At 37.2% G+C, this 24,670-nt stretch overlaps 1 protein-coding gene across 2 annotated transcripts in view; it reads right to left on the reverse strand.

The window, feature by feature from the left end:
• The window catches only part of gabrb4 (gamma-aminobutyric acid type A receptor subunit beta4), a 121,689-nt gene that overhangs the window by 10,667 nt on the left and 86,352 nt on the right, over positions 1-24,670 (reverse strand). For both annotated transcript variants that reach the window (XM_022676236.2, XM_007231692.4), the window contains exons 5-7: positions 14,586-14,668; positions 6,986-7,123; positions 921-1,073 (exon numbers count right to left, since the gene is read on the reverse strand). In XM_022676236.2, coding sequence (XP_022531957.1) covers positions 921-1,073; positions 6,986-7,123; positions 14,586-14,668 — 374 coding nt within the window. The remainder of the gene's footprint in view (positions 1-920; positions 1,074-6,985; positions 7,124-14,585; positions 14,669-24,670) is intronic.

A 24,670-nucleotide genomic window follows, 5' to 3' on the forward strand; every position in this document is an offset into this window, starting at 1 on the left:
CCCTAACCTTAACCTCAGTCCAAATTCTAACCCTAACCTTAGCGTCAGTCCAAAACCCAAGCCTAACCTTAACTTCAGTCCATATTCTAACCCTAACCTTAACCTCAGTTCAAACCCTAATCCTAGCCTTAACCTTAACCTTAGTCCAAACCCTAACCCTAACCTTAACCTCAGTCCAAACCCTAATCCTAGCCTTAACCTTAACCTTAGTCCAAACCCTAACCCTAACTTTTTTACCTCAATCCAAAACATCAATCTATCTCTGGCCCTAATCCTAACCTCAACACAAAGCCTAATCCTAACCATTATCCTGTCTGTAGTCCTAAACTTAACCTCAGTCCAAATTCTAGCCCTAACCTTAGCGTCAGTCCAAAACCCAAGCCTAACCTTAACTTCAGTCCATATTCTAACCCTAACCTTAACCTCAGTCCAAATCCTAATCCTAGCCTTAACCTTAACCTTAGTCCAAACCCTAATCCTAGCCTTAACCTTAACCTTAGTCCAAACCCTAATCCTAGCCTTAAACTTAACCTTTGTCCAAACCCTAACCCTAACTTCTTAACTTCAGTCCAAAACATCAATCTAACTCTGGCCCTAATCCTAACCTCAACACAAAGCCTAATCCTAACCATTATCCTGTCTGTAGTCCTAACCTAAACCTCAGTGCAAGACGTTAAATATAACCTAAATCCAGAATTTAGTTCTAACCTCAATCTTAATTTGCTGAGAAAAGCTGCCAGTGCTTAAAGGTATATGTTAAAGCATGATTCCTTAATATCTGATGACATATCCTGATCCTTAATGGTCCTTTAATACTAAATTCTAATAAAATGTGTTATATGATATGTTTTATATATCACAGCTGTTATCAATCACTGCTTTCACACAGTGACAGAGCTTTTCTGTCAGTAGGTTCTTACCCAGGGCCACCCGAGCAGCGGAGGCATCGTAGTTAATCCAGAAGGAGACCCAGGACAGGATGGTGATCAGGATAGAGGGCATGTAGGTCTGCAGGATGAAGTAGCCAATGTTCCTCTTGATGCGGAAACTCAGCGACAGCCGGGGATACGAGCCTGCGTAGACAGACAAGGGAGACCAGGCACAGATAAGACATGTTAGCGAGCACGACGCGCGAGCGGGAAAAGCACAGGGTTTCAGAGACAGCACTTTGTCAATGTGCTGGATGGCCATTTCTCCATTTGTTCAAATGGAGCATTTAATTTCCCCAAAGCAATGGATTCCTTCCCGGGGACAGGTTTGATTCCAGTTAAACATGGTTGAAAGTTGCCAGCACGGCAGATTTTTTTTTTTCTGAAAGCCCCTGCTCAGCAGGCAGCTCCTGTGGCCCTCTGAGAATTGCCACATAAAATCGCAGCATCTCTCTTTTCTCTCTGTTTGCCTCGCTTTTTTGTCCATTTAATATCACCAAAGGGGGATTTGAGAAAAAGGGGAAAAAGTCATCTAACTGGACAACATGTCCCCTCACTACATACTGTACTTGAGGTCTGGTGTGCTGTATGAAACAAGACAAGAAGAGTTAAAAGCCTTTCAAAGATACAGGTCTCTATCGCATTAGCTCAAGCACAGCACATGTAGCCTACCTAGTGAACTGTGAGGGAAGGCGAGATATTGAAGGTGATTCTATTGATAATGTTTTTATATTTTGCATATTTATAAATTTAAAAAATCATTTTCAATTAACATGCAATGTCATTTCACTTGTAAATATTTAATTGAATTGAATTTATTTGTTAGTTAAACCATATACTGTAGACTGTTACTTACCTAAAAATGTGTTGGTTTAAAGCATTTGAGAAATTAGGAAAAAATGCTAGTAAGTGCTTAAGTCATGCAAATTCTACAAAGACTACACTTCCCATAATCCACCTAGCCATGATGTCAAAGTCACACCATCAATTATAACCATTCCCCATCTCCAGAATACTGATCATTCTCACTCTACCCTGTTCGTATATGTACCTGTCCTCTTTGTTTAACTATTTGCGAAGTATTGCCAATATGTTGCATACAAAGCATTATTCCTGTCAAGCCTTTTTCGCATTTGCTCACTGCTTATCATTTGGTTAAGTCTCTTGTTTTGTCACTTTGTATGGTTGCCTGTTTTTTTTTTTTTTTTTTATCTGGGTTCTGGCCTGTTCCCTGACAACTCTGTAGATTTGCCCACTAGTTTATCTAGTTTGATCACGATTGTGACGGGTGTTTGTACAACTACCACCACAGCTACTGACTCTATGCTTTTTAATACACTTTCTTTAGTGTTTTACTTCTCAAACAGCTTGACAATAAACAAAGTTGTATTTTTTTGAGCCAAGTTTTTAAAATATCCAATAAAATTTATGCAAAAATACAGTCAGATTTAATCTGTCTCTGTATTGGATGTGATGTTATAGCATGCCTTTCTTTTGGTATCTTTGATACATCCAGCATAAAAGAGTAAGAATGTCAATTTTCACTCCAATTAAAAAAAATTGCAACAGATTATAGGACCTATCTTAACGATATTCTGTCAGCAGTGCAGGTTGATTTATGGTATGTCAATGTGTCTTTACTATCGCAACATCAGGAAAAGTATACCTTGCGAGCCATGTTCTGTGGGTTTGTGCACTGCGGCAATAAATGTCTGACTGTTGATGTCTGTCTAGGTTGTATTCTGTCAGTGCTACACTTGTGTTTTTTGATTGACAAGATAGCAATACACCAGAAATGTACTTAAACACACCTAATTTCGAGATCAACATGCCTGTCTGCGCAGATACTGTATATCCACAAACACTGTTGCTATTTAAACAACGCAACTGAAAACGAGAAAATAGACTCTTGGCAGGGTATAAGATAGCAATGAGCATTGTAACATGCCTTGCACAGGGTGTAAGATAGGGTCAATTGAGATTTTTGAGTTTAAAGAGTATATCCACCCTCATTATTTTCAAATGTTTGTCAGTTTTAAGGAGGTTTAGATTTTGTGGTTTGAGATTAATTAATTAACGTACATTTTCAACCGCTTGTGAGTGACTCTACCAGGTTTAGAAAAACAAAGCAAATATAGCAAATAAAGCTATTTACATATGTTTTTTCAATGATAGTGGATAAAAGAAGTGCAGTACAACATACACAGTGACTGCAAGAACCCCTCGACCTCAATCATGGCACGTAAATGTATCGATTATATAAATATCTGCATCAGCAACTCATTAATTTGAGAGTAATATCTGCTTCTATTTCCCGCAGCTCTGACTTCCCACAACTTTAAGCTTAACTGCAGTGGTGTTTATGGCTGAGGATGCAGAACATATTCCAAAGGGAGCCTTTTTGACTCCGAGTTTATCAAGGGAGGAGGGTAGGGACTTCATCAAGCCTTGAGTTAAACTGCAATTGGCTGTGAGCAACATGCAGTGAAAGATGACCCAATTTGGCTTCCTGTGGATCGCATGAATCAATAGTCCTCCGCACATATTTTATTCACGCTGGTTCCATAGCCTCCCGGTAAATATAAATAAACAAGAGCACACAAGGGCAGGAGTGCTTAAAATGATAGCTGCATTTCCTAAATTAATTTAAGCACAACATCACAAAGCGATAACCATACATCTTCATTCTTGTCACTTGCCGAAGCGGGCCTTGAGCTCAGATTTAGTGCCAGTGTTAACCCCTCGCAGTCGAGAGTTATTACTGCAGTTTTTTTGCTACACAATTTAAATGCAAATACACAGTTACATGACTAGATCTGAAAGGAATTATGTTTATGTGCCGTTTTGAAAATAACTACATTTTAGGAGAAGTAACATGCCTAAAGCTCTGCCTCTTAATTTAACCACGTATAAAGTATGATCCGTATCTTGCTCACATGTTCATGACGAGTTTTCACAACCTTCCACCACCCTGTATCATCTCTCTTCTCCTTAACTCTGTTTTATCTCCTTCCTTATAAGCTCCACTTGTCAGGGAAGGTGGACTGGCTTCTTACGACAAGTAGAACCCCAACCTAAAAGATCTATCCTCTTTCTTTTCAGTCACCCCCTAATTAATCACAAGCTGATGGCTATCAAAACTATTCAAACTATCAAAATTCAATTTAAATTCTTTAATGACAAGTTTTAAAGCTTTTTCAAAATGTTTTTTTAATTAACAAAGGGATAGAAAACACGGCACAAATGATAAAAAAAAACTTCTGCTTAACAATGTAAACAGGATATGGATTTAAGGTTTAATATCTGCACTTGATATTACATATGCACCTACTAGCATTGATCAGTATTCTGGAGATAATGGGGCTGGTTATAAGCGATGGTGTGATTTTGACAACATGACTAGGTGGATTATAGGAAGTGTAGTCTTTGTAGAATTTGGCAGACACAGTGGGAGAAGCTGGAAGCATGACATAAGTACTTACTAGCATTTTTTCTTTATTTCTTGTAGGTAGCAAGCTACAGTATATGGTTTAACCAACAATTAGGATTAAATTCATTGAATTTATTACAATTGAACTGCCACTGCACGTGAATTGCAAATGATTTTATTCATTTATAAAAAGTGAAGGGACTTGTCTAGTTAGATGACGTTTTCATCTTTTCTCAAATTCCCCTTTAGTGATATTTTTGTACATGTATTCTTGATTGTGTACAATTAATACTATGTAGTATAAACTAAAAAAAAATATGCTCATCTACTCTTACTGCTTATTGAAATAGACTATATATCTATACGACCAAAAATTAACCCTTAGACTGCACATGTCTTTTGGCATCTCCCTTGTAGTTCCCTGAAAAATGGTAAGTATACTTTCAGACAAGCAGTCTAAGGGTTAAAAGACATAAAGTCCTAAAGTTAAGTAGTTAGCCAGCAGCTACGTCGCTGAATTTAAGTACTCCACCTCTATCATCATATCAGCCCGGCAGGGTCACCTATAGGGTTTTGAAGGGTTGTCCCAATTCTTAGGGGGGAGAATTTCAGCCCTTCCTTTTGTAAGTCTGTTCCAAGAGGAAGGGTTACACTCAATCATTTAAATAAAACCTGTGCACTGAGGTGGCCAGTCACTTTATGGGGAACAAATGGTTAAACACCGCTAATGAATCAAAAGACACTTATGCTGAAATACAGTCATAATGTTTATTTTAAGCTATAAACTGTATCTTCATAGTGAACCTTGAGAAAAATCTAAAGTGCCTATAAAACTTATATTTACCCCCTTTGGATATTGTCCCTTTTTTATTGATTTAAGAAATGGAATCGTGGTCAATAAAATTTGAATTAAAAAAGGCTCTAAAAAGGAATATTCTGTGCAATGAAAAGGTTATTGAAGGGTCATTAAAATGTCCAAGTTAGTGAATATTGCCTGGAGTAAATCTATCATTAAGAAACGTAAGAAATACGCCATGTGTGTAAATCTGCCTAAAACAGACCTTCACAAACTGAGTGACTATACAAAAAGAAAGACTACCAAAACAACAAGGGGGTTAATATTTTCAGTGACACTTTCAATGAATGTCATCTCTATTAGACTCTATGAACACATTCATAACATATCGTAATGCATTCATAAGGCATTAGAAACATTGCAATAATTATCCATAAAATGCATAACCCATTGTATGCATGTTTATTATGCATTATGAATTGTGATCATGATACATTATAAGCTGTACCTATAATATGAATGTTAAAATAGTATATATATATACCTATCATTAATAATCTAGTCCTACAATGAAAATCTGTCACTTTACTTGGAGCACATAAAGACGTTATAATGCCAGTAAGTAACTATTTAAGTAATTATAACTAATATTTTATTCAAAACAAGAATATTTCATGAGTGGTTTAAATATATTTAAAGTATTATTGATGGTGTTTTTTATAAGTTGGCAGCTTTTTTAGTCATGTATTATGATCAAAATTTATGATGCATAATAAACATGGCTATGATGGCTTATACATTTTTATAAATATGTATAGTTATGTATATAATGCCTTATGAATGCATTAAAATGTGTTATGTGTATGCTTATAGAGTCTTATTGAGCTGACATTCAAAGAAAGTGTTACCATACTTTCTATAGACACTGTCATGAATACCTAATAAACTATATTGTCAAAATTCACAGATGCTTTTTTAACCCATGCTAGTTTGTGCCACAAAAATGAGCCAATTTTTGACTGATTAAACTCTAGGCAACCATTGGTTGGTTTTCATACAAGGTTTCCTCTACAGGCTGGGAGTAAATGTTCACTGTCTTGCTGCTGTTTCTCCGGTTCCTCCTCTAGCCATGCATAATTGTTTTGAGTGCAACATACTGGCGAACCTAACAGAAATGGATTTCTGCAGTGCATGGTTGAAAATAAAATACAATTATCCAAAAAAAATAAAAAAATCTAACTATTCTATGTCTAGTCATATATGCTAGTATTGGGAGTTTTATAGCCAGCAAACACAATTGGATCTTGTACCAGCTTCTGCTTTATGCAGCTCATTGTAAATCACACTTCAAACCAACTCTGCACCAAATAATTAGCTATTTAGTAAAGTAAATACACATACCTAGACTGAACTTCATTTATGAAGCTTTTTTCCCAAAGAGCAAGCAAATGTTTAGCCATGAACATAAGATGTTTAATTAACTATCTAAAAAAAATATCCTACTAGCCACTTAGCCATTCAGCAACAGACCACATCCATAAAAACATAGATTAAACACATCAGCTCACAGACGCCCTGTGCTGTGGACATCACCCTTTAGTGATGTCAGGAGAGAGCGCCATCTACCCACCCGGAGGGAGCAAGGCCAATTTTGCTCCCTCTGAGCGCCGGCAGCTTGATGGCAAAGCTGCATGAGCGGGGGGTTCGAACCTGCGACCTCCCGCTCATAGTGGCAGCGCTTTAGACAGCTGGACCACTCCGCACCAGGTAATTAGTTTGATAGCTTGATTCGGTTACCTATATGAAATTAGGGGTCATTGTTCATATTACCTGTGGTGAATCTCACTTCTCTGGACACAAGGTGTAGCTCCACAATGGAGAACTGGGGTAGCTCCAGTTTATCCACACCCGTCACTGCATTCTTGCCTCCTTGCCAGAAGAACACAATGTCGTCTGTGGTGTATCCATCTGCAGAGAAAGTGGTGGGAAAGAAGACACAAAAACCTGATGTTACAATGAGCTCAGATTCAAGTTTGGGATCAATGTAAGAAAGCCAGAGTGAATAGAAATCAGAAATGTTCCAGTTTAATCAGCTTAAAATTGTATAAAACCGTAATATAAAGTGTTAATTCTGAGTAAACCTTAAAAAAAATATTTTTGAAATGAATTTCTTAATTAAATTGTGATATTTACCACTTTAAACAGTTTGTACAAATGCTTAGTTCATTGCTTATTGGACTCACATGCTTTCCAGAGCCAGGTGTAATCAGTAAAGCCCATAGATAGTCACCCCTGTGATGTTCCAGCCCCCCTCCACCATTGTAAAACTGTGTTTTTTAAGTAATTAGACCCTAAATCCAGAGCAGGTCAGGAGTGGGATGAGACCCTGGGTAAGATCATGAAGTGAGACTCGGGTATGTGATCATCTTGGGCAGGAGGGTCACTCTGGCTTCCTTAGTCCACATGTCAACTCTGAATAAAGCTGAATCTTCCTGCACTGAAGATCTCATAGACTCTACTTTCTTCTATTATCATTAACAAGGGAACAACTGGTACAATTGAGAAAGATGAGATGATCATATGTCTGTTCACTGGTCAATATACAACAATCTGTGATGTTGTGACTGTATTACAACTGCACAGAAAAAAAAACAAGCCTGTTACATTGATATTGGCCCTTTGTTCAACTTAATGCTTAGTAAAAAAAAGGCAAACAATCCTAGAATACAACTCTTTCACTCTTTAGCAACATTAGCATTTTTGCATGGAATGTTCCACTGTATCTGAAGCACCTGATCTGAATTGTATGATTTCAATCTGAAAAACGGGACCCCAGCTGATAAGCTTTCTACGTGTTACACACATAAGGGAATGTAAAACTGTGAAACAGAATGACTTCATTAGTCATCAGTATGATTCATGTTCACCCAAGGAGCTGTACACAAACATGTATGTAAATACTGATGTGAAAATAGAATGAATATCCTAAAATAGATCAATTGCAGGTTATAGCAAGGTATTTACGTTCACAAATGTAAAACAGAGCTACGGTATATTGAGCAGAACACTGAGACTTAGACATGCATCTTCTCAGAAGACCTCCCCAGCCATGTGTGAGACCTCCGTGCCCCTTTACGCCTCATTGGAGCATTTATGTTTCTCTCTCGGAGCTCCCAGGAACCATATATAACTTGGCTTCGGGTTGGTCGGCCCGTATTTCATATTTTAATTACGCCTTTGGCCCCTCGAGTGTGCCAGCGCTCTGTCAAGGGTCATATCATTTCCCTGCCTGGATTAGAATTCATCCCTTTTTAATCATTTTGCCTTAACGCTTGGGGTTGAGTGTCTATAGCCCTGCTAGTTGCCTCGCTGCCCAATGCTAGGCCAGCAGCTCTGAACGGGTGGTCAAATGATCTCTCCTGAGCATCCCAGCAGGTGCCTTGCTATCAATGGTTTTCTTCTGGAGACTTTATCAAGCTTTTACAGGATGATACAGGCAGTCGTTTTGAGTTTCATCTATGGTGGGCTTAGATGTGTCATTTTGCAGTAATGTTCAAATGCAATAGCACATATATTTGCTTATGTCATAGTTAGTTATGCAATGAATGACTTGTACATTCCATTTGCACGCCCAATGCTTTTCTTTTGAATTTCCCTCTTTGAGTTTCATTTGTAGCCAAAAAAAGCAAGCCTTGGATTTTTATAGGCTACTTTTAGGTAGTGTACCTCTTGGTGAGAGATACCAATTTAGGCCTTTTTTTAGACCGCAATAACTATAATTTAAAACCCAAAAATGTAGTCACATTGTCTTAGGTAGAAAATAATTTGTTTTGTGTTGAAAATCAAAACTTAAGGTTGCTAACTCACTGCTAACTTTACTATGTTACCTGGCTTGCCGCTAATGTAACCTAGCTTACCGCTAACCTTAGCTCTCTCCCTGGTAATGTAGCTAACTCGCTGCTAACTGTACTATGTTAGCTAGCTCTCCGCTAACCTTGGTTCCCTCCCTGGTAATCTAGCTAACCTTCCACTAATGTTATGTTAGCATGTTAGCTAGCTCACCGCTAATGTTACTATGTTAACTAGCTCTCCACTAACGTTAGTTCTCTCCCCAGCAATGTAGCTCGATAACTTGCTGCTAATGTTAGTATGTTAGCTAGCTCACTGCTAAAATTAGCTAGATCTCTGTTAACCTTAGTTCTCTCCCCAACAATGTAGCTAGATAACTATCTGCTAATGTTAGTATGTTAGCTAGCTCACCGCTAACATTAGCTAGCTCTCAGTTAAACTTATTTTTCTTTCCGGTAACGTTCGCTAACTCTCCGCTAAAGTTAGCATGTGCTTTTCCACCGGCATTAAATGCACTGTCTGAAAATTGAATACCTACAGCAAATGTACACTAAATTTAAGACAATTTAAGACTTTTTAAGGACCTGTGGGAACCCTGAATTTCCCCCTTTAGACTGTGACAGACTTTGAGAAGGGGAGCATTAGTTGACTGAGAGAAGCAGGATTGTAATTTCAATTAATTGCCCACCATCTATACCATCTTTCAGTCAGTCATTGACGCCTTTGTTTGCAGTGGTGTCATAAATGAGAAAACTAGAATGCTAAGGACTGGAACTGTATTGATATTAGCAACAGAAGGTTGTTGCATTTTTCAGCAGGATAATGCTCTCCCACACAAAGCAAGAGCTTCCAAGGAATGTCTTTGCCAGACTGTAACACTCTCTTGGCATGTCCAGCCTTCAGATTTATCACCAATCAAGCAGTTATGGCACCAGCTGTGATGCCAGCTTCGGCAATATGTGAGAGTGAAGGATCTACAGGCCCAGCTGCAACATATGTGGATAAATGTAATGTGCCTCATGATGCCATTACAAACTTTGCATCCATGGCCAACTTGTATCCAGGCTAGTGATGGCCCAACAGGGTACTAGAGCCTCCTTTCTATTGTATAGTTTTTTCCCAATAAACTGTCAATATTCCTTTCAATGTAATATTGTAATTACTTATGTACATAATTAAATGTAATTAAATGCTAGCCCTTGGAAAAAAAGATAGATTCAGTACATCAAGGTCTAATATTTTGTTGCCTCTAAAGACCTTTCTTTCCTGGATTAGGTGAACATTAGGTCCAGATACTGAAAGCCAAACCATTGGGAGATCTTGCTTGTCTATATGTACCTAAATATTCATATTTAACAGTTTCCATTGGGTATTTGAAGCGATGTTGATTACAACCCATTTATTTTCACAAAATTTTTCAAAAACTCTTAGTTCTTCTCTAAAGGTGTAGAATGTCCAATGGGTTCCTTACTGTCAAATCCCAGAGCACTTAAGATATTCCCAATATCAATGGGGACTTCTAAGCATACCAGATTGATTTATACTGTAGTATATTTTTCGATATTTGCTGTACAAGCCTTGTAGGTACGAATCGATCAGTATTTGTCCAGCAGTGTTTCATTATTTGTATTTCATTACACAAGTTCCCCATTAGAATTTCCAAACAGCAGCAAATGCATTCATTTGAAAGTCAAGGCTCTGCCATTTGTCTGTGCGCTATTGCTGCATCAGTGATGGACAAGGTCCACCTGCCTGGTGGGGGTTGGCTGGTCAATAGCACAGGGCACCTCATTGATAAACAGGTGAGCGCATTCAATCTTACCTCAGTTTGTCAATGCTGCCACTTGGCCCCTGAGTGAAAACCCTCTCAGGGCATTTATCACCACCGTCTCACAATGGCTGGGTGGGCAACACCGCAGTTATGGGTGATTGGTGTAAATGAGTGTAATGATCATGCTTGCTGACACTGGGTCTCTCTGGGCTGTGGTGTGACATCAAAGAGATGAGGTGGACAGGTCTGAACTTGCCATCTGGTTTTCAGGAAGGAAGCTTGAGGGGCTCAGAGGGGAGGCTTAAAGTGCAGTTCGGGGATTTGGGAAGTTCGTGTTAATGATACTTTTACTGTACACTGTGGGGGTGTAGTGATTCACAGAAGTAAAGATTCAAGTCTACACAAATATGTTTTACATTAATATGATTCCACACTAGTTCATTATAGTTTTTAACATTAAAAAAATATATTTAAAGAAAAGTGGCGCTTTATAGTGTTCCCTTCCTAAATATATATAGTCAAAAGTTAAAATATTAGCCCTAAGCTAAGCTAACACAATACAATACTGTATGTTTTTGATGGGCAATGTTTTGATGGGCATGCCTTTTCTGTCTGTAGATTTACTCTTAATTAACACACTTTTCCGAATATAGAGGAACACTAACCATTAATTTAAAAGTACTTTTTGTACATTGTCCTCCTGAGAGGCCGAATTTAGCTTGATGTGCATTTTTAATCTCTCATAGTTATTTGAGATTGGAAGGACCTAAACAGTATAAAAACTAAACATTGTCTTTGTACAAGAAGTCATGTGGCCATTTGGGATCATAAGGACCCAGTTTAGTTCAAAAACTAATTTCTAACTTTCTACAGTACGTAAATAAACTAGTTTCAAACATAAAAATGGATGAGAAATTGGATCTGGCCCATGTTTCTGTCTGGACTGGCTGTAAAAAACGTTTGACTGGGATTCCCATGCCATCTTGTTTTTAATGTTTCAATGAGTGTAATGTTGTCATGTGACCACTAGGTGGTACGGGCAGTGTCTCCATATAAGGCCAAAGTGTCAATGTATACCCTTTAAAAGGACAAAAGGGTTTTTTTTTCTTGCTGGTCTTTCTGGTTGACCAGCAAGACCACACTGTTGGAACAGCTATAACCATCAAAAGACCCTTTTTGTCCATCTGAAAGCAGCTACCAGCAAAAGTGGTCTTTAAATTAAGTCACAATTAATCGACTGATGAGCACAAATGAATACGTAGTATAAGGAACAGATTGCAAAATCTATAACCCTCATATTCTGCCATCCTTGCAATATTTGCCAGCTCCTGTTGCACCAACTCCAGTCCAAAATTATTGCTAGTATTCAAGTGACTTAACAGCTGTAGTTTCATTTGTGCTTGTCAGTCAAATTATCGAGACTATATTTTAAGATGGCGACACAAGATGAGAACTGACCTAAAGATACTGTGTGTATAAATAGCCTTTTTTAATAAACTACCTGTGCACTTTTAAAGTTCTCAGTGCCTCGTTTAAGAGTGGGGCTACTTTGAGCTATTTGTTAATGGTGTAAAAATAGTGACTTTTTGCATGGGAAACTCTAAGCCCCTATCACTAGCATTGTAAACCTGTTAGGAGCATCAACTAAAAGCACAGAATTTTGGAATGCTGGGGGTAAACAATGGTTGTACCCAATATCAAGTGAACACTACACTCCAAGACTATTCACACAAAATTTCACCTGTAAATATAAGTGTTTCAAAAAATAAGATCATTGGATTTCTGTGTTTGGAGATTTTGGAATCAACTGACTGGTGTGAGGAAAAGACATTTCCAGGCCTTCAACATTCTTAACTATTAGTTGAGAGCCTAAGTGAAAATGCTAGGCGTAAAAAGTATGTTTTTCCTGTGCATAAATGGCATGGAAATGTGGAATATTTGAACACGAACGGGCGCAGTGGAGTTTCGCTGTGCTTTTTGGGCCATGAATAATATATATTCATCATGTCTTCAAGTGCAAAAACACATTCTTTGCTCCTCACAAAACAGCCAAAGTGTGACACTGGGGAAGTTACTGTTAGAGGGATGTCTACTTTTTTTTTTTTTACCTGACCTGGATGCCATGTGGACCAAAAAACGAACCAAAAAGTTCACAGACAGATGTCTTCCAGCTCAGTTTAACCTGTTGTTTGTTTGCCACAATGTTAATACTAAAGACAACCGTGATTTGTGGAAAGAGTTTATGTCACCTGCAAAGAATAAAAGGGGGACTGGTGTACAATATATTAGCAGTTTATCAGTTCAGAACATCATTAGCTTGTGGTTTAGTTAAGTAAATGATGTGGGGTTGGTTGATGCTGCAGTTGGTCTGCAGGTCTAGGTTCAGCAACAGTATGTGCTGAAAGAATGAGGTCAGCTGACTACCTGAATATACTGAATATAGACCAGGTTATTCCATCAATGGATTTTTTCTTCCCTGATGGCACGGGAATATTCCAAGATGACAATGTCAGGATTGATGGGGCTGGAATTGTGAAAGAGTGATTCAGGGAGCATGAGATCATTATTTTTACACATGGATTGATCACCACAGAGTCCAGAACTTAAACCCAAAAAGTCTGGATATCATAACGTATTGTGATATTTTTGTAACTATTAGTTTACATGTTACAATTCTGTTTTTTGTTTAAAGCAAATACCCCAAACTAGTGTTGTACTCTGTCATTAGGTTCCATAGTTGGGAACTGATTGCATAAAAAGTGTTTTTTTCTTTTACTTAGATTTTATAGCAGTTTTATATATTGCAATATATCACCTTGCTTACAGTATCACAATATATCATGATACATTAAATCATAACCACTGTATTTTGCCATTACACACCAAGGGACTTCTTTTTCTCTCTACTTTCTGAGTTTCAGTTCAAAAGAGGCGGAGGCTTCACATGTATTGGAGGAGGCATGTGCTAGTCTTCACCCTCCTGCTGTTGGGGCATCACTAGTGATAGGGGGAGTCCTAATGAGTGGGTTGGGTAATTGGCTGTGTAATTTTGAAAATGAAAAATGCCTTTGCAATACAATTTCAGTGGTCAGTCAGTGACCTCTCACCAGGAGGTACACTACCCAAAAGGAGCCTCTCGGAGCATTTTTCTGGCTCTTTTTTGCACTCTTGTGGAAAGACCTAGTATCTGCCAGAGACATTGCAGTTTTGCAGCAATATATATATATTTTTTTTTCGTTGATGATATGACAAACAGCTCTGGAATAAATTAAGAGACCACTTCAGTTTCTGAATCAGTTTCTCTGATTTTGCTATTTATAAATATATGTTTGAGTAAAATTAACATTGTTGTTTTATTCTATAAACTACGGACAACATTCCTCCCAAATATCAAATAAAATATTTGTAATTTAGAGCATTTATTTGCAGAAAATGAGAGAAATGGCTGAAATAACAAAAATCAGACAAAGAGCTTTCAGAACTCAAATAATGCAAAGAAAACAAGTTCAGAAATCAGCATTTGGTGGAATAATCCTGTTTTCAATCATAAGTTTCATGTATCTTGGCATGTTCTCCTCCACCACTCTTACACACTGCTTTTGGATAACTTTATGCCACTCCTGGTGCAAAAATTCAAGCAGTTCAGCTTGGTTTGTTGGCTTGTGATCATCCATCTTCCTCTTGATTATATTCCAGAGGTTTTTAATTTGGTAAAATCAAAGAAACTCTTCATTTTTAAGTGGTCTCTTATTTTTTTCCAGAGCTGTAGACGTGTATATGTGTGTGTGTGTGTTTTACAGGTCCGCTTACAGCTCTCAATTTCCAGGGTGCAGTTCTGTTCGTCCAGGGGGTATCTCCTCAGATCCATCATACATGCGGCCGTGGTGGTTATTCTAGAAAAACAGAAAAGAGCGAAGAGGAGGAGGTGGAAGAGTGGGAGCGAGGGAGGGGCAGGAAGAGCAGAGAGAGAGAGAGAACGAGAGAGAGAGACAGAGAGAGACACTGTTACCTTGGTAACCTTTAGGAAATCGTAGCTTAGCCTTGACTGCGCCATGTGAATCTCTAAATGAGTAATGTTTGGCAGCCGCTGTCATGCGCCAAGAGAAAGAAAAGGGGGAAAATGCAATCATTGGTAGGTGAGTGCTGTATGGAGCCTGTTGTCCTTTCTGACGGGGGAGGGTGAACGAGAGAGAAAGAGAGATAGAAAGAGAGAGAGAGAGAGAGAGAGAAAGAGATAGAGGAGGGGGCTGGATTGTTTAGCAGCATGCTGCCTCTGCAGTACCTGCAGCAGCACTTGCTTTTTAGTCTTCCTTTAAGGATGTTTTGTCAGACAGCATTACTGTATAGATTCCTGTATATGTATGTATAACACATTCTCTATTCCACGCAGATCACCAGAATATTGACTCTCGGAATATGAAAAACAATTACCACACTGATCATTTACACATCTGTAAATTATTAATAAAGGCTTACATTAGCACTCACATTAATCAAATTACGGGTAACACTTTATAATAACTTTCATTAATATATATTTAACTAATGATCAGTAGACGTGAACAAACAGTAGATGTGAACAAAGCAGTAGTTCATCAGAATTTGAATATTAACAAATGCTCACACATGACACTTATTTATCAGCATGAATATTCATATTTAGAAATGTTAGCACATCATTAGCATATCAGAATTTGAACCGGGCAAATGTTTATCAATTGCAGTTCTTGTTGCCAGTGCGTTCATTAGTATTTATAAATGTGAAAGCAACTTTTTAGTTTCTTAAAATGTGACAAATAACTAAAAAAGTTATTAATCATTAGTTAATGGTATATTAAAGAAAGTTATTATAAAGTGTTACCAAATTATGGTTAGTTTTCAGCTTATTTGAGCTACCTGGTTGCCAGATTTATCAGCAATCAAGCATTTATTAGACCCACTGGGTCTCATAATGCCAGCTTTAGTAACTCAGATGGATTTCCCTATGGATCTGTAGGCCCAGCTGCAACATCTGTATCCTATCTTGCATCCAGGCAAGAGGCATCTGAAAAGAACACTAAAGCCTCAATTAAATTGTATAGTTTTCTCCAATAAACACATCCTTTTGCTTTATTATTGTCATCATATCATTACATTAACATACATAAAATACATACATTTCGTAATTTACTTTCAATTTTACCCCATTTTTACCCAATTTGGACGGGCACTTACCTAATTCCCATTCATATAAACTCCCCCAACACTAGAGGGAGCCTCACGCTGGTGCAGCATCACTAGACAACCAGCTTGGTCTGTGGAAAGCACAGTCTCTGACTCCGGCTGCTGAAGATACTATATAAGCTACACTTGTTTTAGTATATCGTCTTTATAGATCTCAAGGATGCTTTTTACAATCAACACTCCCTCTAAACTAATTTAAACTCAGCACTAAACCGATAGACAATGACGAGAATTGGCAACCAATCATGTGCAGCACACTCTCAACCGGAAACAACTGTCCACCTGGAGGACTGCACTGAGCACTAGGGGCAATGACTTAAAAAAAAAAACATAACAATTCAATACATTCACACACATACAGTACACTGTACACTGTAAGCCCAGATAAGTTGAATTTATTCTTTTTCAAATTTGACCGAACCAGTTGCCTTTAAAAAGTTATGTAATGTATATTGAAAACGTAAGTTAGCATAACTTAAAACATTATTACAACTAAATGGGGAAGTTGATTTAACATTTTTGTATTTTTGTGATACCAAACCACAGTTTATTAATTTAAGAACTCTGGAAAGACTTTAAGAACACTTGTGAATGCAATGCATATTTACTGTATGCAATATATATATATATATATATATATATATATAGTTAAAACATATCCAACAAAATTGACTTCATTTGCAAAAAAAAAAAAGAAAAAAAAACATTACTCATATTTCTCTTAAGAATAACATGTTAAAACATCCCAACAGGAGACAGGTAGTTAATAATAATATATGATCTACAAGTTTACGTAAGGTAGCCCGGGGGGGAATCACTTCACATTGATGGTGAGTATCAGACAACGGGGGTACATGCCAGAATCCAGAAGCCAATGGAAAATAACTATTTTATTATAAGTTGCTTTAACCCAGATCTCCGTTTGAATGTATATATGGCCACAAATGTTCACCTAACTCAAAATAGTTGAGTAAAGTTTAGACATATGCAATTTTATGTAAAACAGACTTAAATCATTTGAGTTCATATGGGTTTATAAATACATATTCTGTAACAAACTGCTGTATATTTACAGGGAAATCAAATACAGAATATTGCTCTAAATACAGAACCACCATGTGAGAGTAACTAACTGCAAATAGCAATAGATGCCGGAAGATCAGCTGCTTAATGAGAGACACTGGTATATCAAAGGGCTGTCTTACTTCCGGCATATTATGTTATTTCTTTAAAAAAAAACAGCTTACTTTCTCATTAAGAGGTAGTTTTAAATGTGTGTTGATCATGTTTCTTAAGTTATTTTCCTCAATACATTTTAAATGTCTACCTTTCCTTGTGTATTCAAAAATATTTTAACTAAAAGTTTGCCTGCCTGGCCACAATGTTTCAGGTTATAAGAGCAAGTTACTCTTTTCTGTATTGTGAAGTGTTCTCAACTATGAGGGAACTCAATGCTGAATTAATTTCTTACTCTCAAGAAACAGTTACTGTGATATATTATATAGTAGATTCACTGTAAAATGACAGGTAAATGCTGCAGGTTAAATACTGTAAATTTACAGGACAAGTGTATTTACAGTGTGTTTAAACCTATGCATATACTATACATCAACTCTGGGACAATTTAGAGTAACTAATTGTCCTGATCGCTGTGTCTTTAGATTGTGGGACAGAAATGCTATATAAAGGACAAAGCGTTGGATTTATATTTTGTAAAAAAAAATAATGTACTTATTTATTACTTTTATTTAAATTATATATACAAAATAAATAACATAATGAAAATGCAAAACATTTTCCAACACAAATGTCACACTGCACGCATGCATATAGGTGACAAACACTCATTAGTTAAACATGTCACATGATACGTGCACATGTTCCGGATCGATAAAACCGCGGGTACGGGACACGTGGGCGCTTGTGTCCGTCATGCTTAACGGAGATATTTACTACTGTGGCACATTTTTGTAATTACATTCACCATGTTAAATCACAGTAGCTTCCTCCCCCTCTCTGCGTTTCGCGGATGCTTGTGTAAATGAAATAGGGATTGGCTGGTTCGCGTGTACAGGAGGGGAGGAGAAAAAAAACAGTAATTGAGTTTCGGCTCATCACCCCACAGTGTCAGGAACACGGCTGCGTTCAGAGGGAGCCCTGTGATAGGTACTCCAATTGGAGTTGCAAATTTTAATGTGGAATCCTCATTTATATGCCAACCTTTCAGGGATCAGTTTAAATGTACACTGCATAGACTACTGTTGTTAGGTGATGCACCGCTTTCCCAACTCTCTAACCCAAAGAACAGCATAAAACTGTTCATATAAAAAGTAAATTTAATGTAGGTGAATCAGAAATTAGTGCAATGTAAAATATTGCATGTTAAGACCCATGCAACTCCAATTTTGTCCCCTGCCCTTCTGAAAGATGCTTCAGGTCCATTAAATCCCATACAAACAGTCTCAGAAACAGTTTCTTCCCCAAGGACATCGGTCAACTGAACACTACCAAACACCAACACTGACTATCCCAAACACACTGACTGCTCAGAAAATGCATGCATTCACACACTACATCACATTAACCTGCATTATTCTGATGCATGCTAATTCTGCAAGCATGCATGCATACTTTATTTTCCATCTGTCCCTCTGTTCTTCAATGAACACTGCCCACAGGACACTGCTCACAGAAAGCTGCCCCAGGACTTTGCTTACAGGATACTGCAGAGTTTGCTGCTCACAGTTTGCTGCCTATAGGATATTGTCTACAGGATGCTGGCTACAGGAGGGTGCCCATAGGATGTTGCTTACAGGGTTTTTCCCACAGGATACTGCCCACAGGAGGCCACCTCAAGAAAGTTGCTTACAGGATGCTGCCTACAAGATGCTGCCCATAGGATGTTGCCCACAGCACGCTGCCTAAAGGACACTGCCCACAGGACGCTGCCCACAGATTGTTGCCTACAGGACACTGCCCACAGGATGCCTCCTACAGAATGTTGCCTACAAGACACTGCTCACAGGCGGCTGCCCCATGACTTTGCTTACAGAATTTCACCCACAGGATGTTGCCCACAGAATGTTGCCTACAGAATGCTGCCTACAACATGCTGCCCACAGGACTCTGCCCACAGGACATTGCCTACAGGATGCTGCCTACAGAATGTTATCTACAGGATGCTGCCTACAGACTGTTGCCTACAGAATGTTGCCTACAGGATGCTGCCCACATGATGCTGCCTACAGGACACTACCCACAGGACACTGCCTCCAGGACACTGCCCACAGGACGCTGCCTATAGGACACTGCCCACAGGACGTTGCCTACAGGACACTGCCTATAGGAGGTTTTATATCTTACTGTATGTTGACATTCCTACCAGCTCTAGCTATGTATTTAAAAAAATTGAAATATGGTTGTTTGTATTCCCACTCAACACTCAATTTAACTGATTGTGTGTAATTATTTTATAGTGGACAACAACTGTTGGTGCAGTGATATGAGATAAAGATGATGAGATTGTTTTTTTTTATTTGTATATTAAACAATGAATAAAAACACACAAAAAACAAAAGTAATTCATGGGTTTACCAAAACTCTGAGTCATTTTGCAAGTGAATACAATGTATTGCCATTGGCTCATATTCTGTTTATTATTGTTTCATCTAAAGTTCAACTAGTTTAAATCTGCCATAATATGTGATTGTTTAATCAGGAGGTTTGGTCTAAATCAAAGGTCTAAGAGCCGTAAGGAAGTGGAAGTGCAGCTCCCCTGAGGGAAGCTGGAGAGACGTGGAGTGTTTGTGGCTTCAGGGCTGGTGTTTGGCTTCGTCATCAGAGACTCCTGAGCAGCTCTCGAGCCATTTTGGGTCAGTCCCCGAGTGGCGCTCCGCTAAAGAACTGGTGTCACATCAGCTTCAGGATGAAATCTAGGACGTGCCTGAGACAAGAACCCGCTCAAGACCATTTCTGGTGCAGTCATGTTTGCGTTAAATATGTTTTTTTTTTTTGTTCCTTTAGCAAACAGCAACGATGCTTTTGCACTTTAGCTCCAAGCCATGTACAGTGTGCAGTGTGTTATTCTGCTGTATGACTGTGGTCACATGGCAGATGATGCACTTTACTGTAACAGCTTGTGACACCAGAAATGACAGTTGCATATCAAATACTGCACATTTTACATAAACTGTGTGTCCAAATGTTTGCGGACACCGGTTCTGGTGAGTGCTTTCACAGTGTAGACAAACAACACATAGCATTTCCTTAAAAGATATATATGTAACAATTTGCACTTACTTTATTTAAGTAGATTTGGGTAATTATTACCTTAAAAATAAGGTAAAGCTGGAGATTAAATTAATACTTACATGATTGCCAGTAGGCTTTTCACAATTTAGATCTGATATGTCATATTAATGACTCTTATTAATGAGCATTACTGACTTTAATCAGTAAATTTAGCTGATTTTCCGATTAACAAAAATAATATATCACAAAGGCATTTGTTGCAGAAAAGAAAATGGAAGCTTGCACTTATGGCCTACAACAATCAGCCTTAATATACAGTAACTGAATACCCAAGTGAAGGTAGCCCTGGTGGGTAAAACTTTACACTGATGATAAGTAAGGGTTTGGGGGGTTACACCTTTTATGCAAACAAATGATGTCAAGAATCAACAGGAAAAAAATACATGTACTCAAAGTATTGTCGTAAGAAAATCTACCCAAATAAAGTAATTAATTTTGGTTCATATGGTTCACAGTACAGGTGCATCTCAAAAAATTTGAATATCATTGAAAAGTTACTTTATTTCAGCAGCAGATGACTTGTCTCTACAAACCATCACTGATCATCAGTACATTTTACATTTCATTTGTAAATTAAGGGAGCAGAGTCTGGAGGAAGAGTGGAGAGACACACAGTTTAAGCTGCTTGAGGTCTAGTGTGATGTTTCCACCAATCAGTGATGGTTTGGAGAGACATGTGTGTCATCTGCTGGTGTTGATCCACTGTGTTCTATCAAGTCTAAAGTCAGTGCAGTTTTGTTTTCCCACAAAATCTTACAGCACTTCATGCCTCCCTCTGCTGACAACTTTTATGGAGATGCAGATTTCATTTTCCAGCAGAACTTGGCACACTGACTGCCCACACTGCCAAAAGTACCAATTGGTCTTATATAATATTCTAATTTTACTGAAGACACTGATTTTTGGGTTTTAATTGGCTGTAAGCTATATAATCATCAACAATAAAAGAAATAAACGCTTACAATAGATCACTCTGTGTGTAATACATCTATATAATATATGAGTTTCACATTTTTAACTGAATTACTGAAATAAAGTAACTTTTTAATGATATTCTAATTTTTTGAGATGCACCTGTATTTAGTAAAATTGAATGACTTTCTTGAAGTCTGTTTTACTGCTGAAAATTGACTTAAAATTCCCCTTTAAGTAGCTTTCTCAATTCTTTTATGTAAATGTTACATATTTTCTGATCCCAAAAGTATATTTTTTTACAGTGATGCAGCTACTTAAAGTGTGTTAAAATGAGTTTATCCAGGTTTTGTTGCAAACTGTTCCTTACACTGTGTCAACATGAAACATAGAAATTCTCTAAAGTTACTTAAAATGAAAAGATTATAAAAGATAAAATCTTCTTACATTGACTTCCATTGAAATTTAAGAAGGTTTTATGTCTAGTTTCCTGTATAGTTGTTTTGGAGCAACGATATTTGTGTGTGCATTTGCACATACAGTACGTGTCAGCAGCAATGGGCAAAATCTGATTTCAGACAAACATCAAATAAGCAGATGTCCCAACACTTTAGTCCATATAATGTATCCGAAGCATATATATATATATATATAAAAATCTTGGCTCAGCATGCAAATTTAAGAGCAGGCCATCTGCACAGCACAGCTACGCACCATACATTATCAACCCTCTGAAACAAGGAAGTCTCTCTACAATTGTTTAGCTCTCTCTGCAGCTGCTGGTGGGCACCTTGAGATGGGTGGAAGCTGCTGATTGGTAGACTGATCCTCAGCAGCCAGAGACTCTTTCATCAGGAGACATATTAACTTAAAGTCTTTAACAATAATCCATTATTTCCTCCATTTGCTCCTAAATATGGCATCATCACCTTCCCCTATTGATATGATAATCAGAAACCCCAGTTCCTACAGCTTCTGTCTACAGTATACTGTATCTGCCTAGTTCAAGGATTCAAGGATTCAAGGAGACATTTTTAATTATCATTCACATCACATGTGGTACATGAGCTGGATTGAAATTGTATTCACACGGTCCAGATTACACCAAAAGAGCAGTTTTAAAATAGATAAATATGAAGGCAAAAAAAACGCAATAATAAAATAGAAAAGATAAATACACAGAATAATATAAAGCGCCTTGTGCTGATCAACATCCCCCTAGAAGTGATGAGGGGAAAGGCCAATTGTGCTCTATCAGGATTCCGGCAGCTGACGGCAAGCTGCAAGACCGGGATTCTAAGCAATCTCCCGATCATAGTGGCAGCTAGGTGTGTGCAATATCGTATCGTATGTGATAATATCGCCAATTTTTTTTTTTTATCGTGAACGATATTATACCCTAAAATATCGTGTCCTATCACCCACCCCTTATTAACACATCAGGGTACTACCTTTTTATTGTTTTTATCAAAAGAAAAATTCACACAGTTCTCATTTCCCCTTATATATCTACTAGAGACAGATTATATCTGTCCAGTATAATTTATTTGACTCTAATCCTGGATATATGGAGATGTATGGAGTGCATTATTATTAGTATCATGACATGCTGGATCATTGACTTCTGTTACAAATCTGATAAAATTCTTGTATATTTTTATATCTCAGTTAGGGGGGTGCAATATCATATCATATTGTTTGCAATAATAGAATCTAATATTCATTTTGTTGCAGTAGTGTATTCTTGAAATATTTTTTTTAATTTACTTTTTTGTCATATCGCCAAGAGTATCGTTATCGTGAAAATACCATGAAATATCGTGATATTATTTTAGGGCCATATCGCCCACCGCTAGTGGCAGCGCTTTAGCCCGCTATTTATGTTTCACACAACATCCCGACTTCATTGGAATGTGAAGAACGAACTTGTGTTCTTGGGAAGAATGTTTTTGACAAGTTACTTTCCTAGAACAAACATATGAGTACACAAAAAAAATCAAGGGCACTTATTAAAATGTGCTGTATACTTGCTATTGCAAAATACAATGAGCCCAACTGACTTCCCCACAGACTTTGCAAAGTGAGTATCAGAAGTGACATATGAATGGAATCTAAAAAATACATGTTTTTGTTCTACAAATGTTCCACCTTTCAAGTTAGTCACTGTTAATCAGCTTAGCTAAGGATACCACAGGATGTTATATGAGCTTCATGACATTATAAACAACAGTTTCCTTTTCCTTTTTTTAAGATTTATTCTGAGATTTCCCTTATTGACAGCATTTTTACAGCATACACTGAGAAAAATGAGGCATCAAATTTACTTTAAAAAGTGTTGCAACTTTCTGCATTTGCTTTTTTAAAGTAAATTTAATTTCATGAAATTTAAGTAACTAAATCTCGGTTTTAAGACTTAAATGTTACATAAAGTAAATAAGTGAACTGAACTTCAGTCAATCCTTTCTTTTATTAAACTTTACTAAATTTATTTTTGCTGAATCAATCCTTTCTTTTAGTAACCTTTACTTAATTTCGGCATACAATATTACCTAATTAATTACTTAATTCATACAATATTATTATAGATAATTTTAGTTAAAACACACATTCAAATATTTACATAATCTCAAAGATTTATTTTGTAAACAGACCAAGCCTCACTGTCTCAAAACATGGATGGCATGTAATACATTCTTTTTAGTATATCCATATGTTGAGACAGTGTACAATGTGTGTTTTAAATAAAAATATTTAAATTTCAGGAATTATAATATATTATGTATCATACATTATTTGAGTAATATTGTATAAATTAAGTAATTAGGTAATATTGTATGCCTGGAATTAAGTAAAGTTTACTAAAAGAAAGGATTGACTGAAGTTCAGTTCACTTTTTTACTCTATGTAACATAGAAGTCTTGAAAGCAAGTTAAAGATACTTAAATTTATCTTAAATTAAATAAACTTAAAAAAAACGAGCGCAGAAAGTTGCAAAACTTTTTTTTAAGTAAATTTTACGCATATTTTTTTTCAGTGTATCAGGTAAGACAAGCTCAAGATTTTTCATCTAAAAAGAGAAACGATCACAACGAACATCTGCAACAGCAGCTGTATGAACATAAACTTCACAGTGCTCGCTAATTCCATTAGAAACATACATGGTAAGAGTAGTGATCCTGTTTAATAACAGGCTATAATGTAATCCTTGCTAGTATTTTAAACATATTTTTTACTGTAACTATATCATTTTTTTGGGAGGTTTTATTCCTGATTTACGTAACAACATTTCTTGTTTGTATTCCATTACTAAACAACCCTTAACACACACACACACACACACACACACACTAAAAGGCTTTTCAGGCTTATACCTAAACAGTATGAAGTAATTTCTACTATTATGTTCACATACACTTTTTGACAAACGAACACTTTTACTATAGATATTT

The sequence above is a fragment of the Astyanax mexicanus genome, chromosome 17 (assembly GCF_023375975.1).
Source record: "Astyanax mexicanus isolate ESR-SI-001 chromosome 17, AstMex3_surface, whole genome shotgun sequence".
NCBI lineage: Eukaryota > Metazoa > Chordata > Actinopteri > Characiformes > Acestrorhamphidae > Astyanax > Astyanax mexicanus.